Source organism: Schistocerca nitens, chromosome 6 (assembly GCF_023898315.1).
Source record: "Schistocerca nitens isolate TAMUIC-IGC-003100 chromosome 6, iqSchNite1.1, whole genome shotgun sequence".
Classification (NCBI taxonomy): Eukaryota; Metazoa; Arthropoda; class Insecta; order Orthoptera; family Acrididae; genus Schistocerca; species Schistocerca nitens.
In genome coordinates, this window is record NC_064619.1 from 288,346,786 (window position 1) to 288,361,851 (window position 15,066).

The following is a 15,066-nucleotide window of genomic DNA, read 5'->3' on the forward strand; positions in this document are numbered from 1 at the left end:
TCATCAATTAAATTCAATATTTCTTCTGTTACCCAAGGATTTCTATTAGCCCTCGTCTTTTTACCTACTAGATCGTCTGCTGCTTTCACTACTTCATCCCTCAGAGCTACCCATTCTTCTTCTACTGTATTTCTTTCCCGCATTCCTGTCAATTGTTCCCTTATGCTCTCCCTGAAACTCTCTACAACCTCTCGTTCTTTCAGTTTATCCAGGTCCCATCTCCTTAAATTCCCACCTTTTTGCAGTCACCTGAGCAATAGAAAAAAGTTAAAACTATAAACAATCAAGGATCAAGTTGCTTTCCCAGCAAAACATGAGCGAGATGGCAAACTTAACTTCTGCCCTCACTCATTTGCACCTGCCCACTTCTATGTAGTCCATCCTGCCGCACGTGGTCCAAGGTCACCACCCACAAGGCTAAAGCATTCATGGCTCCCCTTGCAGTCAGTGTGGTTGTTTAACAGTTTCCCAGAACCTCTTCACGCTTGACCACCATAACCACACCTAAACAACTGCCTACCTCATTGACACCAGCTCAGACCTCTCCAAGTCCATGTTCAAATTCCTGCCCTGCTCCATACCCCCCCCCTGCTCCCCCCCCCTGCTCCCCCCCCCTACTCCTGCTTCCTCCTCAGCACTGTTTGTGCAGGCAGAAATTGAGATTACCACTGCTGCAGTAATCCTCCGCCCATCCAAAGGCCTTTGGTCCACCAGAATTCATTTAGCATCTTAGATGGATGGGAGTTGGAGCCCGTGCGGTGACTTTTAGTGGCTCAATGTGCTTTCACCATCCTGCTCTGCTTCTATGCAGCTATAGTGACGAGATCTCCAGCCTCACTATCGGTAGCAAGAAAAAACATGCAAAAGCTTTCCCATAGAACACAATCACATGGGAGGACATTGATAAGACAGCTAATATTAAACCTATTGGCTTTAAGTTACAGCCAGTTGCGAGCTGGGTTGTAGTGAGTTTTGCATACCAATAGTTGCAAAGTAGAATAGAGGCCTCAGGGCCATCAAATTGCTGAAAGGGTGTACATAGTGGATTCGCATGTCGCAAATCACAAGCAAAAGGGGCCCACTGGCCAACCTAGTGTGTTATAAATACGTGACGCAAAGTGACACGTATGACAAAACAGAGGCGTACAGCTGCGTATAAATAGGTGCGGGTTTCTAACGAGATTCATTCACGTGTGGGAGCTCTCCTGAATGGCGGGGCATGTCACACCACCAGCTACACGCTGCAGAAGATGGGGTGCAAGCATTCCAGTCCACGGTGAGTCGCTGGTTCAGCCCTCTGAGGCTGACGCGGGGCCATAGCCAGCCAATGGTGTGCCACTCCATGGCTCGCTACCGGGGCAGTTTTCGTAGCTTCCAACACATGCCGGAGGCATCCTGAGGCAAGGGCCACAGATTTGGACTCCGGATCGTGGGCACTTGTTGTCGCCGCGATCTTAGCCACGCCAACGAGAAGCACGCAGCTGGCCACCTGCGGCTCACACTGAGCAGCACTGAGTCGGCAGGGTCGCAGACCACTGAGTCAACTGCTGGCATCTTGATGACGATGCAACTCCGCTGCCATACATGTCCAACTCACAGCAGTGCTTGCACGGGTCGCTGAGGCAGCCATTCTGTGCCAAGCAGACAGCGAAGTGGTGTCCTCAACATTGTGGGACCCAGTGATGCAGATCAAGAGGTACGGGGCACTGTAGTTGGAAACAATAAATCACTTGGAAAGCTCGGACGAGTCTTAATACCTCTTCCTGCTACATTTGGTTTTGCTGATACTTTTGATGGCAGAAGTTCCCACTACATTTGGTGTCAGAATAGCAGACGTCATCTGCCCAGTACGACGTTTGAGTCCACCACCCACATTACATTCACAAGATGTGATGAGTTTTGACCAGTGTTCTTTTGATGTTGGACGTGTTCTTGCCTTTTTGTATTTTTGAGTATGGCTCACGCCAGGTCATTTTAGACGTTTTGCATAGGCATATTATTTTTTTGTCGTAATAAGTGTTAGTGTATTTGGGGCAGTAAGATTTTTTTTTTCGTGGCATTTAATTACTTTTGCATTGGTTTGAGTATGATGTTACTGCGTATGATGATACTGAGATGTAGGGAGCTGGGTTATTCCTATACTTGAATGTTTTGTTCCGGGACTAACTGGGAACGAAAGCAACACAATGGCAGAGTGAGGGACGCGAGCTATGTCGGAACCAGAAGCGGTACGGATTTTGTTGGAAAAAGTAGCTCAACTGCCGGCCTCTGGTGGCCGAGCGGTTCTAGGCGCTTCAGTCTGGAACCGCGCGACCGCTACGGTCGCAGGTTCGAATCCTGCCTCGGGCATGGATGTGTGTGATGTCCTTAGGTTAGTTAGGTTTAAGTAGTTCTAAGTTCTAGGGGACTGATGACCTGAGATGTTAAGTCCCATAGTGCTCAGAGCCATTTGAACCATTTTTGTAGCTCAACCGACAGAAGACAATACGCAATTTAGAAACGAATTAACATCTAGAAGTGAGCGGGGAACCGCATCTGATCAGTCGTTGTTGCCTAGGGTGCAGGAGATTGACCCGAGTTTGATTGTTTCGTTTTCTGGCAAGGCATCTGAGGATGTGCATTCATTTGTGGAGGACTTGGAGACTTCAGCGATGATGAATGGTTGGTCTGATGAGCAGTTGTTACATATAGCCAAGATTAAATTAACGAGTGATGCGAAAACATATGCAAGGTGTTCTGAGGCCTTAAAGAAGGCAGGACAGTTTAAGCAGTTAAAGGAAGGGCATTTACAAAGGTAGAAAACCAGAATAGTGCTCGGTACTTTAGAGAGAGATTTAGTACAATGTCAAAGAGACAGGGGGAGACGATGGAGAAATTTGTAGACAGGGTAAGGGAAATTAATGAGTATACTTACGAGTTGGCTCAGAGCGATGAAGCGATTAGTGTTCTGTTGCAGGAGGCCGAGCAAAGGGCACTTGATGTATTTTTCAAAGGTGAATATGTCAGGGAAAGTGCGTGAAGGGGCTCCGAAAGATTTGTATTCGGCCATTAAGCTGGTAATTCAATATGAGGAAAAAGACATGGCAACAAGGGTATGCGTGAGACAAACAGTGTTTACAGCAGGTGTGAAATGTTTTAAGTGTGGTTGTACGGTACATGTGCAGAGGCAATGTACCCAGTCACCAAGGAATAAAGGAAGGGGTGGAAATCGGCAGCGAGGAGGATGCAGAAGTGGAGATAGGAGAGGTGGACAAGCGTTAAACGGCAGAGGGGGCCCAAGACCCACCTAAGGGAGCTCCCGTTTAATTTCAATGCTACGAATACGTATGCAGAGGTGGAATGTTCAGTGGTAGGATCCATAGGAACTAAAAAGTTTTAAGATTTTGTTGGAAACAGGGGCGCAAATGTCAGTGGCTACTAGGAATATAATGGGACGAAGGAAGCTAGACCCACCAGTTTTAGCAGCAAATTTGGATGTGCCAGATGACGAAGAGTGGTGTTCGAGACGTAATCGAAGAGATCAACCACTAACTGCCGAAAGAACTGCATTGCATGACAAAATTAAGCATTTGAAAGGAGGAGAAAGAGAGCATATGGAAGAATTACTGTGGGAATTTAAGGATTTGTTTTTTCCACAAGGGTCGTTACCAGCAACTTCATTAGTTGAACATAGGATACCAACAGGGAATGAAACACCTGTTTATCGTAAACCATATAGAATACCGAGGTGTTTGCATCCGATTGTGGAGCATTTCATCGATCAGCAGCTTGCGGGCGGTATTTTAGAGCATAGTAATAGTTGCTGGGGAGTGGGCATTGTCGTTTTGCCTAAAAAATCTATGGATGGAACTAAGAAATACAGGTTCTGTTGTGACTACTGAACCTCCATAATAAGACAGTAACAGACGCATATCCCATTCCAAACATATCGGAGACTTTAGATCACTTAGGACAGTGCCAGTACTTTTCTACCATGGATTTGGCAAGTGGTTATCATCAGTTAGAGGTGGCTCCAGAGGATCGTCCAAAAACTGCTTTCTATACTCCTGGAGGCCATTACCGGTACATTAGAAAGCCATTCCGTTTGAAAAACGCTTCGGCAACGTTTCAGAGGTTGCTAGACAGTGCCTTGAGGGGTTTGAAACCACGGCAGTGTCTGGGCTATCTGGACGACATTATAGTATTTTCAGGTAGTATGGAGCAACGTAGACAGCGGTTAAGGGAAATCTTTATGAGGTTAAGAGCAACTCGTTTGACGTTGAGCCTGGAGAGGTGTCCTTTTGCATTGGAAGAAGTAAAATATTTGGCTCATATTATCAGTAAGGACGGAGTGCGAACAGATCCGAGGTTGGTACAGGCTGTAAGGGATTTTCGGGAACCGAAAACAGTTACGGAGAAGCAGTCATTCATCGGAATCTGCAATTTCTATCGAAAGTTCGTGAAGGGTTTTGCAGATTTGGCACAGCCTTTGACACGCCCGAGGCAGGATTCGAACCTGCGACCGTAGCGGTCTTGCGGTTCCAGACTGCAGCGCCTTTAACCGCACGGCCACTTCGGCCGGCGCAGGAAGCACATGATCACGTGTTATCTGGTCATGGAAGGTGTAGAGCGATGGATAGGAGAGTGGCAGAGAGGTATTGGTGGAGAGGTAGGAAAGTAGATGTGGATCAGTATGTCATGAATTGTATACCATGTGCACAGAGAACAGATTTGAGCCGGAAACAGATACAGCGGAAGCGACATGTCCATTTCCTATGCTGGGAATCGATGTCTTAGGACCTTTCAGGCAAACACCATGGGGGAAAAGATTCGTTCTGACAATAATAGACCATTTTTCGAGGTATGTGGATATGGTGGCTATGACAGATCAATAGGCAGCAATGGTCGCGCAAGTGTTAGTAGGCCGGCCGAAGTGGCCGTGCGGTTAAAGGCGCTGCAGTCTGGAACCGCAAGACCGCTACGGTCGCAGGTTCGAATCCTGCCTCGGGCATGGATGTTTGTGATGTCCTTAGGTTAGTTAGGTTTAACTAGTTCTAAGTTCTAGGGGACTAATGACCTCAGCAGTTGAGTCCCATAGTGCTCAGAGCCATTTGAACCATTTGAACCAAGCGTTAGTAAACAACTGGATTTTGAAGTTTTGATGTACTGGAGACAATAATTACTGATCAAGGGACCCACTTCACGTCGGATTTAATGAAGGAACTGCGTAAATTGTTGAACATAAAGAAGTTGAAGATGAGTGCATTGCATCCACAGGCCAATGGAAGGATAGAACGGGTACACAGAAGAATGTGGAAGAATCTGAATTTTTATGTGGATTCTCATCACCATCCATGGGACGAGTGTTTGAAGCATATTGTATGAGCATACAATGCAAAAGTCCATATAAATACCGGTTTGTCTCCATATGAGGTAGTGTACGGGCGAAAAATGCCGTTACCTTTTGATTTGGTGAGGCTACAGAAAGGAATGACCGGTGAATCTGTACGTCAATTCGCATGGACAGTTCGGGATGTTTGGAAACGGGTACAAAAGCCGAATACAAAGGCTTTGGAAAGGCAGGAAGACGCAGTAAAGTGGAAAGGAAGTTTACTGCGGTATAGAGTGGGGCAATGGGTAATGCTGTCCAGCCCCTATACACAAAAAATAAAAACAAATAAGTTCCTTGCGAGGTATCAAGGGCTGTACAATTTTAAGCTTCAGCTGCCAACTAGAACAATGATAGTACATATTGGGCGGTTACGGCCATTTAAGGGTTGCGGGGATGTGATTCCAGGCGTGTTACAGGAAGGAAAGAGGAAGAAAGAGAGAGTGAAGAAAGGTGCTCGGCACAGAGAAAACCAGGAAGATAGAGTACAGCGTGAAGTACCGTATGCTTTGCGATCCAGAAAGCAGTAGATTATTTGTATTTTTTTTGTTTGTTTTCGTGTCATGTATCATTGGGTTTGCGTAGATTAATTAGGCATTGTATTGTCATATGTTGTATGTGTCTTCGGGTATTGTGAGCCCACTGGGGACAGCAGTCTTTTGAATAGGGAGGAAGGGTGATGGTGATCCCTGTTCTCAGGCCAGTGAAGTGGGGAGCGATGAGCAAGTTTGTTGAAGTGAAAACTAAAGAGGTATTGCTGATCTTGGCAAACAGAAACCAGTACGCCTAGATGGCAAGGGAGGAATTACGAAGCTGCCATAGAGGGAAGGTAACGGTATGTCCAGCCAGGGTGGTAAGTACCAATCCGGACACATGCACGGTGCAGTTATTTTTAGCCGGGGAGAAAGGAATAGACTGTCCAAAGGACATTGTGGAGCCAAAATTAAGCTTACTACGGGTCGGGATGCATTGGATCTTCTCCTCCTACGAGAATTTGGTAGTAGTAGCAAGTTGTTTTGAGCGGGGAGTATTTGCAGAAGCGAAACGTATAGAGCTCGAGGGGAGCAGAATTTTAATCAATGGAACTAAGTGTAACATAATAGGACCAACCTTCCACCTGCCAGCGTCAATTTCAGGAGTCACGCAATTGAATGGTACGCAGCCACAGTTGTATTGGGCAGAAGACACTTAAGTTTTTGCCAAGGCAGAATCTGACCTTGTTAAATCAAACTCTGGAGCCAGGTCTGTTGTGATCCGTAAACCAGTTCATTTTAGAGCAAGAGGGACGCATACCAGCTGTACAGATTGTAAAACATGTCGCTCAGTACAGGAAAAGGCAACGGCAAATAACGATCATTTTGAGCACCTTTGTGCTAAGTGTCATCGCAGCCTTAACTTTGTTATTTGTTATTTTCTTTCTGATCAGGTGGAGAGCTAATTCCAAGAGAGAACCAAGGGTAGTCTAAGACTCAGTGGAGTGGATACCGAAGGAGTGAGACGAGTAGGTAAGGGGTTGATCGAGCAGTGGTCTACCAGTAAGGAATTTTTACGTTTTGTTCCATGTCATGGTTTTAAGGGGCACTAGAGCACATTTAAGTTTTCTAATAGTAAGGAAATATACCATAGGTGCCGACCCAACCAAGTTCGGAGCTAGTTAAGGGTCGATCCAGCGACCGGGTCTTTCCGAAGAGGGGAATAATGAAGCGGCACCATCGTTTAGGATAGGGAAAGTTAGTTTTGTGCAATATTCTGAGCGCAAGTTACAGTCAGGTGCGGGCCAGATTGCAGTGAGTTACGCATACCAACAGTTGTGAAGCAGAATAGAGGCCACGGGGCTGTCAAATTGCTGAAAGAGTATACGTACGGGTTTTGCATGTCGCAAATCACAGGCATAAGGGGCCCACTGGCCAACCTAGCGTGTTATGAGTACCTGACGCGAAGCAGCACGTATGGCAAAACAGAGGCGCACAGCCGTGTATAAATAGGTGTGGGTTTCTAACGAGATTCACGTTCGGGAGGACAACGGTTCAATCCCGCGTCCGGCCATCCTGATTTAGGTTTCCCGTGATTTCCCTAAATCGCTCCAGGCAAATGCCGGGATGGTTCCTTTCAAAGGGCACGGCCGACTTCCTTGCCCGTCCTTCCCTAATCCGATGAGACCGATGACCTCGCTGTCTGGTCTCCTTCCCCAAAACAACCATTTTAACGAGATTTATTCAAGTATGGCAGCTCTCCTGGACAGTGGGGTGTGTCACACCACTAGGTACACACAGTAGCAGATGGGGCGCCAGCATTCCAGTCCACAGTGGGTCACTGGTTCAACCCTTTGAGGCCGACGTGGGGTCCGTAGCAAGCCAGTGGTGGGCCACTCCATGGCTCGCTACCGTGGGCAGTCGTCCTGGCTTCCAACCCACGCCGGGGGCATCCCGAGGCGAGGGCCGCAGATTTGGACTCTGGATCGCGGGCGCTTTTTGTTACCACGGTCTTAGCCATGCAGGCGAGAAGCACGCAGCTGGCCACCTGCATCTCACACTGAGCGGCACTGAGTCGGCAGGGTCAGACCGCTGAGTCAACTGCCGGCATTTTGACGACGACGCAACTCCGCTGCCGTACAAGCCCGACTCACAGAAGTGCGTGCACGGGTCACTGAGGCAGCCATTCTGCGCCAAGCAGACAGCGAAGTGGTGTCCTCAACATTGTGGGACCCAGCGATGCAGATCGAGAGGAACGAGGGCACTGTAGTTGGAAACAATAAATCACTTGGAAAGCTTGGACGAGTCTCAATACAGTGCCTTCTACCTCTTCCGTCTACATTTGGTGTTGCTGATACATTCGGTGGCAGAAGTTCCCACTACACCGTACAAACAGGGCAACATCTCTTAGATAAGGTTCTTCACAGCAGACTGGATGGTGTTTTGCCTACCTGAATGATATTTTGCCTACCTGGACGATATTCTTATCTACTCTTGGGACATGGACAAACACTGTGAGCGCCTCAGGGAGATTTTCACCTGCCTGGAGAGAGGAGGGGTCCTTCTCAACCTTGAAAAATTCGTTTCCTGGGTAACCAAGATTGAATTCTTAGGGCACACCATCTCTGCTTCCTGCTCATGATCTGTGCCTGAGAAAGTCCACACGATCTCTGGATTTCCACACCCCACAATGTACAAAAAGCTTCACAAGTTTCTTGGAATGGTAAATTTTTGTTCGTTGCTTGCTTAAAAACACAGTCTCTGTTACACTGCAAGGACGAACGAAGCCTAACAAACCTGTACCATGGATCCCACTGACGATGGCTAGTTTAGAAAGCTCTAAGCGTGACCTTGCCAATGTGGTCCTTTTGGCTCACACCCATCCCTCTGCCTCACTATCGCCACTGATATGAGTCAGTCTGCGATTGGTGTGGTCCTTCAACAATGCATTATGGACACTTGGTGGCTGCTGGTCTTCTTGTTGGTTAAGTTATCTAGGCCGCAACACAAAAGGGTCACATACAATCAGGAACTACTTGCTATCTATGAGACAGTGAAGTACTTCTGCCCTTTGGTTGAGGACATGCTTTCACCATCTTCACTGGCCACTGTCCTCTTACGGTAAGGCTTCGTCAGGAAGATGCCACTCACATTTCGCCCTGATAATTATGCCAGCAGGAGTATGTGGGTCAGATTTCTATCAATGTATGCCACATAGTTGGCATTGATAACACTGTTGCCAACTGCCTCAGCCACACTTGCATCCTCAGCCGCCACACTGGCACCCTCAGCCCTCCATTAGGTTCCGAAGCCCTCACAAAATTCTTGTCCACAGACTTTGCACTAGTTCAATTGTCAGTATCTGAATTCTGACCTATTCCTCCATCTCCACTTGGTCCCAGGCACAGACTAGCACATTTGGTGTGACATCCTTTTCAACCACATGCACGACTCGAAAGACAGCATTTGCCAGTACCTCCCCCCCCCCCTTCCCCCAGTCCTTCCGCTTTCCCATTTTCTGCAGACCAACTTTCGATGGTCTGTACAACCTGGCTCACCCTGGCATCTGCACTTATGCTCCCCTCATACAGAAACATTTCTTCTGGCCTGATGTCCAACACATCTGTCACACTTGGGCCCATGCTTGTGTCTCATACCAGTGTGGTAAATTAGGCCTTCATGTTCACTTGACTGTTGTCCCATTTTACCCTGTTGAGCACCACTTCTCCCATGTTCACATCGACATTGTTGTCTCCCTGCCATCCTCAGATGGCTGCCCCTATCTTCTCACAATAACCGACCACTTTAAATGCTGGCCAGAAGCTATTCCCACACTGGAAATTTCGGCTGAAACGGTTGCTGTGGCATTGATCAATGTCTGCGTTCTGGGTTTTAGCTGCTCACACACCACATAACAGTGGAGTGCAGGCAACATTTCACTTCCTGTTTATTCAGAACCCTGTTTGAGACTTGCAGAACCCTCATTCATTTTACCATCGGCACCATCCTGCAGCCAATGACATGGTGAAACATTTACATCGTACTTTAAAATCCACCATTACCTGCTATGTCACAAAATGGTCTGCCACCCTGCCACTGGTCCTTTTGGGTTTGCAGGTGGCACACATTGCTGACTTGGTGGCGTCCATCACCGACCTATTATATAGGCAGCCCCTAGCCTGGCAGGTGACTTTACTGAGCCACACCCTCTCCCATCTAGTACCTACTAGGGCATCTCACAGACGGCAGCAATAGTAGCAGCAGCAGCAGCACTCGCTGGTGTTGCATACTATGGCCATTAATTCCATGTGCAATGATACAGTTAAATGATCTGTGCGTTGTATTGCTTTGTGTGCCGAACACCCAGGTGAACCACCCCATTCAATTATAACACAGTTTTGTATCTTCCTTCATGACAGATGGTGTGTTTGATCACCAAATCCTTTCTCTTTGGTGGACATAATTGCCGATTCTTCAGTCAAAGACGCCTCAAAAGCTTCAATGAGGGTGATGTTTTCGCCCCTTGCAAGGACAATCATCTGTATGCGCTCATAACAGAAGCCCTTAATGAATACTACTCTCCCTAAGTTTCCTACTAATGACAAAGGTGCCACCCCGTTCTGATGATGAGGGCATTGCACCGTGGACAGCTTCACGAAACTGCTGTTGAAGTGTATCTACTTTACTGGCCCATTTTGCAATCGATTCCCCTTTTATTGTCTACTAGAAATTTATTACAAGCATACTGATCCAAAGTACAGGGTGATTCAAAAAGAATACCACAACTTTCGGAATTTAAAACTCTGCAACGACAAAAGGCAGAGCTAAGCACTATCTGTCGGCGAATTAAGGGAGCTATAAAGTTTCATTTAGTTGTACATTTGTTCGCTTGAGGCGCTGTTGACTAGGCGTCAGCGTCAGTTGATGCTAAGATGGCGACCGCTCAACAGAAAGCTTTTTGTGTTGTTGAGTACGGCAGAAGTGAATCGACGACAGTTGTTCAGCGTGCATTTCGAACGAAGTATGGTGTTAAACCTCCTGATAGGTGGTGTATTAAACGTTGGTATAAACAGTTTACAGAGAATGGGTGAACGTTTTCTGTGCCATTTCAGCCAATAAAGTTTTTGGTCCCTTTTTCTTCGAAGGTGCTACTGTAACTGGACTACAGTATCTGGAGATGTTAGAGAATTGGCTGTTCCCTCAGCTCGAACAAGAAGCACAACAATTCATATTTCAGCAGGATGGAGCGCCACCACATTGGCACTTATCTGTCCGTAACTACCTGAGCGTCAACTACCCGAGGCGATGGATCGGCCGCCAGGCAGCCCGTGACAGAGCACTTCATCACTGGCCTCCAAGAAGCCCTGATCTTACCCCCTGCGATTTTTTCTTATGGGGGTATGTTAAGGATATGGTGTTTCGGCCACCTCTCCCAGCCACCATTGATGATTTGAAACGAGAAATAACAGCAGCTATCCAAACTGTTACGCCTGATATGCTGCAGAGAGTGTGGAACGAGTTGGAGTATCGGGTTGATATTGCTCGAGTGTCTGGAGGGGGCCATATTGAACATCTCTGAACTTGTTTTTGAGTGAAAAAAAAACCTTTTTAAATACTCTTTGTAATGATGTATAACAGAAGGTTATATTATGCTTCTTTCATTAAATACACATTTTTAAAGTTGTGGTATTCTTTTTGAATCACCCTGTACGCTTACGTGCGTAATTTCCCAACGAAATATTTCTTACTTCTTCCCAGGAGGTAAATAATTCAGTCACGAGTAGTTTACTTCGTGCAGGACCCAGAATACGGGATTTTAAAACATTGGACGGTCAGCTTCACGTACTAATTTAAAAGCTATGTCCACATTATTAATAAATTCATTTAATGCCGACTTTGTACCATAGAAAGTCTGGGGAATAAGTTTGATGGCATCGCTGATACTAATGCTGTATACTACTGCTTCACCATCGGCAACTGCATTGTTAGACGAGGTCATGTCTTACTTTTATCTGCTGACACGTTGTGCAGAGGCGAGACGAGAAAGCATCGCTGCCGAAAGCGGAGCGCTCTGCTGAGGTGAGGTGAGTTAGCCGAGCAGGACGTGGTGTCGCGTTGCCCTCAGCTGTGCTGCGCCGGCCCGTTGCCCGTTGCCGCCTGCCGTCTCGTCGCTGACCGCCGCTGCCGCTGAAACTCACGTCGTCCACGGCCGGGTCGCGCTGTCGCCGCGTGTCGCTGCCCTGGCGGTCCTTTCCGGACCGCACCCGCAGCCGCATCTCGTTGTCGTTCAGCAATTTTCGCGACCCCGCGTTGTCGTGAAGTCGTGTAGACAGGGCTGTCATGGCCGCATCTTCCCTCGTCAGGCGTCCATCTCCGGACCTCTGCGTCTTTCTGCTGCTCTTCGCGATCCGTCTGTTCTCACTGGAGTGCAAGTGCTGCATCTCATATGAGCCTCAAAGTCGTCAGTCCAGTCATGACGTCGGGCTGAGTACGTGCGAAGCCCCTATTTTTCTCTAAAGTCTCTATGGAAATAACCCACACATGGCACTAGAAATTGTTTACGTATGTCGTGTCCTGTCACAGGATGCAGGGAAGACAGGGTGTTTGAGATAAGTATGCAGTTTCCGAACCGTGAGGAGCAAATGCAGAAAGACAAGTTGCCAGTGAAGGCAGGTTGATGACTTAGATCAGCGCCAAACACTGTCGCAGGGCACCTACGAGAGATGCGGAACCTGGGACTCGACGAGATGCTTGCAGCAGGAGACTCATGCAATTCAGGGGTCTGATTAACACTATTTATTTGCGATCACACTAACTATTACACTGAAGGCTATTCCTAAACATTAGAAAAAGCAAAGGAGGCAACTGATCGCACAACAAAAGTCAGTCAGTGTCTGAAGCCAGAGGGGCGGGTGCTAGCAGAGATAGGCAACACTAACAGCACATTACGTATAAACTTGAGAACAGCACTCCAAGTGAGAAAAAGACAAGTCAGAGCTTACCGAGGCTGGCCACGAGCAACACGGAGACGGCGCCCCAGCGGTCTGACTGACAACTCCCTCTGAATACAAAAATATGGGTTTTTGAGGAACGGTGGCGCTGCACCATTTCCCTCTTCCTATAGTCGACCACCAATCCACTGGCACTTAACCAAGCTTCGGCCAATCTGGCGAGTGGCTCTGTATCTCCAGGGCGCCCCTGGTCTCTACCCTACTATCTAGGTAGGGATGCTTCTTGTTTATACACTAACAAACTCCAACTTTGGTATCAAAAGCGTTCAGCTGAAAGCGAAACGTCACTGCCACTCCTGTTATGGCCAGCAACAACAGTGTTTTACGTCACTTGGCCCCCGCCCTCCGTCTCCCTGTAAGTGGGGACTGCTGTAGGAGCACTCTAACCCGTGGAAACCCACTGATGATGCAATTCTCAGGAGCAAGTATCAAGCCTTGTGCCTTTGCTAAGACGTGCCTTTCAGTAGCTATCTTCTACAGCGACGCCTTACAACAGTGTCTATTCGTTGGATAGAGTTACCAGATAATTCTCTGAAGTGAAACTTCTTCCCTGGAACAGCTGCCCAGAACATCTGCAGTTTGCGGGGCTCTAACGTTACTATTTCTCTCCAGTAAGCTTAACGCTACCGCTTTTGCCTTCTCTCTGCATTGCGTCTCTGATTTCCTACCTTTCAGTTCCCTTGATGGCTCGCAACAGCCTTAGGCGTAACAATGTACATGTCATTACGTCTTAAATACATGACACAATTATTGAAACATTTAACAACATATAAAATATCTGACTAAAATGTAGGGAACCAGTGTGGGTAAACGAGGGCCAACTCGCCCCAGAAAGCTATAAACTGAGAGATGAATGGAGAAATCAATGGATGTCCTTCCTTGGTCATAACAAGTGATGTGAAATTTATCTGACCATGCAACCTCTGGGAGCGAATCAACCAAGAATAACGTGGAGCCCCTCAATCATATCAGAACTGACTATTCCATGACCAAAGGAATGTTACAAAATTGGGCAATTACGATGATGATCAATGAGATTATGGAACATTGGAACAAACCCTAGGGCACATTTTGCACGACTGCCCAAAATTACACAATGAGAGAATGTACATTGCGTGTAAACTGAAAAACTTGATTTAAATATCTGGTTTTTATTGCTTAAAAATGCTTCATTTACTATCGTAGTCATATAACATTTCTACAAGCTAACTCTTTTCCCAGTTGCTGAGTGTGCAAAAGACTTGACATCCTTTATACCAGGTGCTTGCCTGCTGATTTTATCACTTGTGAAAATGTCTTGCGGTTTGAACAGGTTATCATCTGTAAGTTTATTAGTTAGCGTTTTCTTGTCTACTAAGAAAATCCTCTTGCTGCCTATTTAGGCAGGCTTTCCTACACAAACTTTTTTATGACTGCTATTTTTTTGTTGTTGTTGAGCGGCTGAAAACAAACGTCTTCTTCACCCGAGAAACAGCGTTGTTGTGTGACTGAAGACATTTATATGATCGCATCTGGAAAGCAAAGATCGCAAACTCATCTTCAATTGGTACAGATTTTATTTTAAACTTTTACTTGCTTTTTCTTTCAGCTTGCTTCTTGCGACATTCAGTTAAAAATATTTCACAAGAAGATGCTTTTATTTTCATATATACCACTATTCTTCTGTCTCATTCTCTTTCTTTTTCTTTAAGGATGTTGTATTTTCTGGCACCTTTCTGCAACTTTTCTCAAAGTTATCTCATACGCTCTGCTGACGTTGTTGTCTTTATTGTCAGAATAAATATGCCAACATTAGTATAAACAATTATGGCATTAGTTATACCAACAAACATAACTTAAAACTGACAAGATGTGTTGAATGATTTGGATTCTAGAAACAACCCAAAAAAACTGTTATAGGTGAGACAGAATTACTTTCAACATATATACATGGTGATTTACGCATTAAACACTACTTTATGGGTCACTAGAAGTTTTTACTGGTGTTCCCCACTCGTAACAAAAATAAACAGAATTAGATAGAGAGTAAACTTTTTCACGTTTTTTGTCATTGGTGGGACATTAAATACGTAGCTCTTTTTGCAAATTAGCTGTATATTTAATATCTTATCTTTCTTTGAAAACTGAAGTTCATAATATAAGGTTCTACTCATTAAACTTAACAACTGGAACAACAATGACTGCAACCTCAATTTAAATAGCTGCCAATAGGCTA

General features: G+C 46.2%; 1 protein-coding gene across 1 annotated transcript in view; it reads right to left on the minus strand.

The window, feature by feature from the left end:
* LOC126263325 (uncharacterized) overlaps positions 1-12,182 on the minus strand; it is a 31,972-nt gene extending 19,790 nt beyond the window's left edge. Inside the window, exon 1 of the mRNA XM_049960414.1 lies at positions 12,017-12,182. Coding sequence (XP_049816371.1) covers positions 12,017-12,182 — 166 coding nt within the window. The remainder of the gene's footprint in view (positions 1-12,016) is intronic.
* Positions 12,183-15,066: the final 2,884 nt, after the last annotated feature.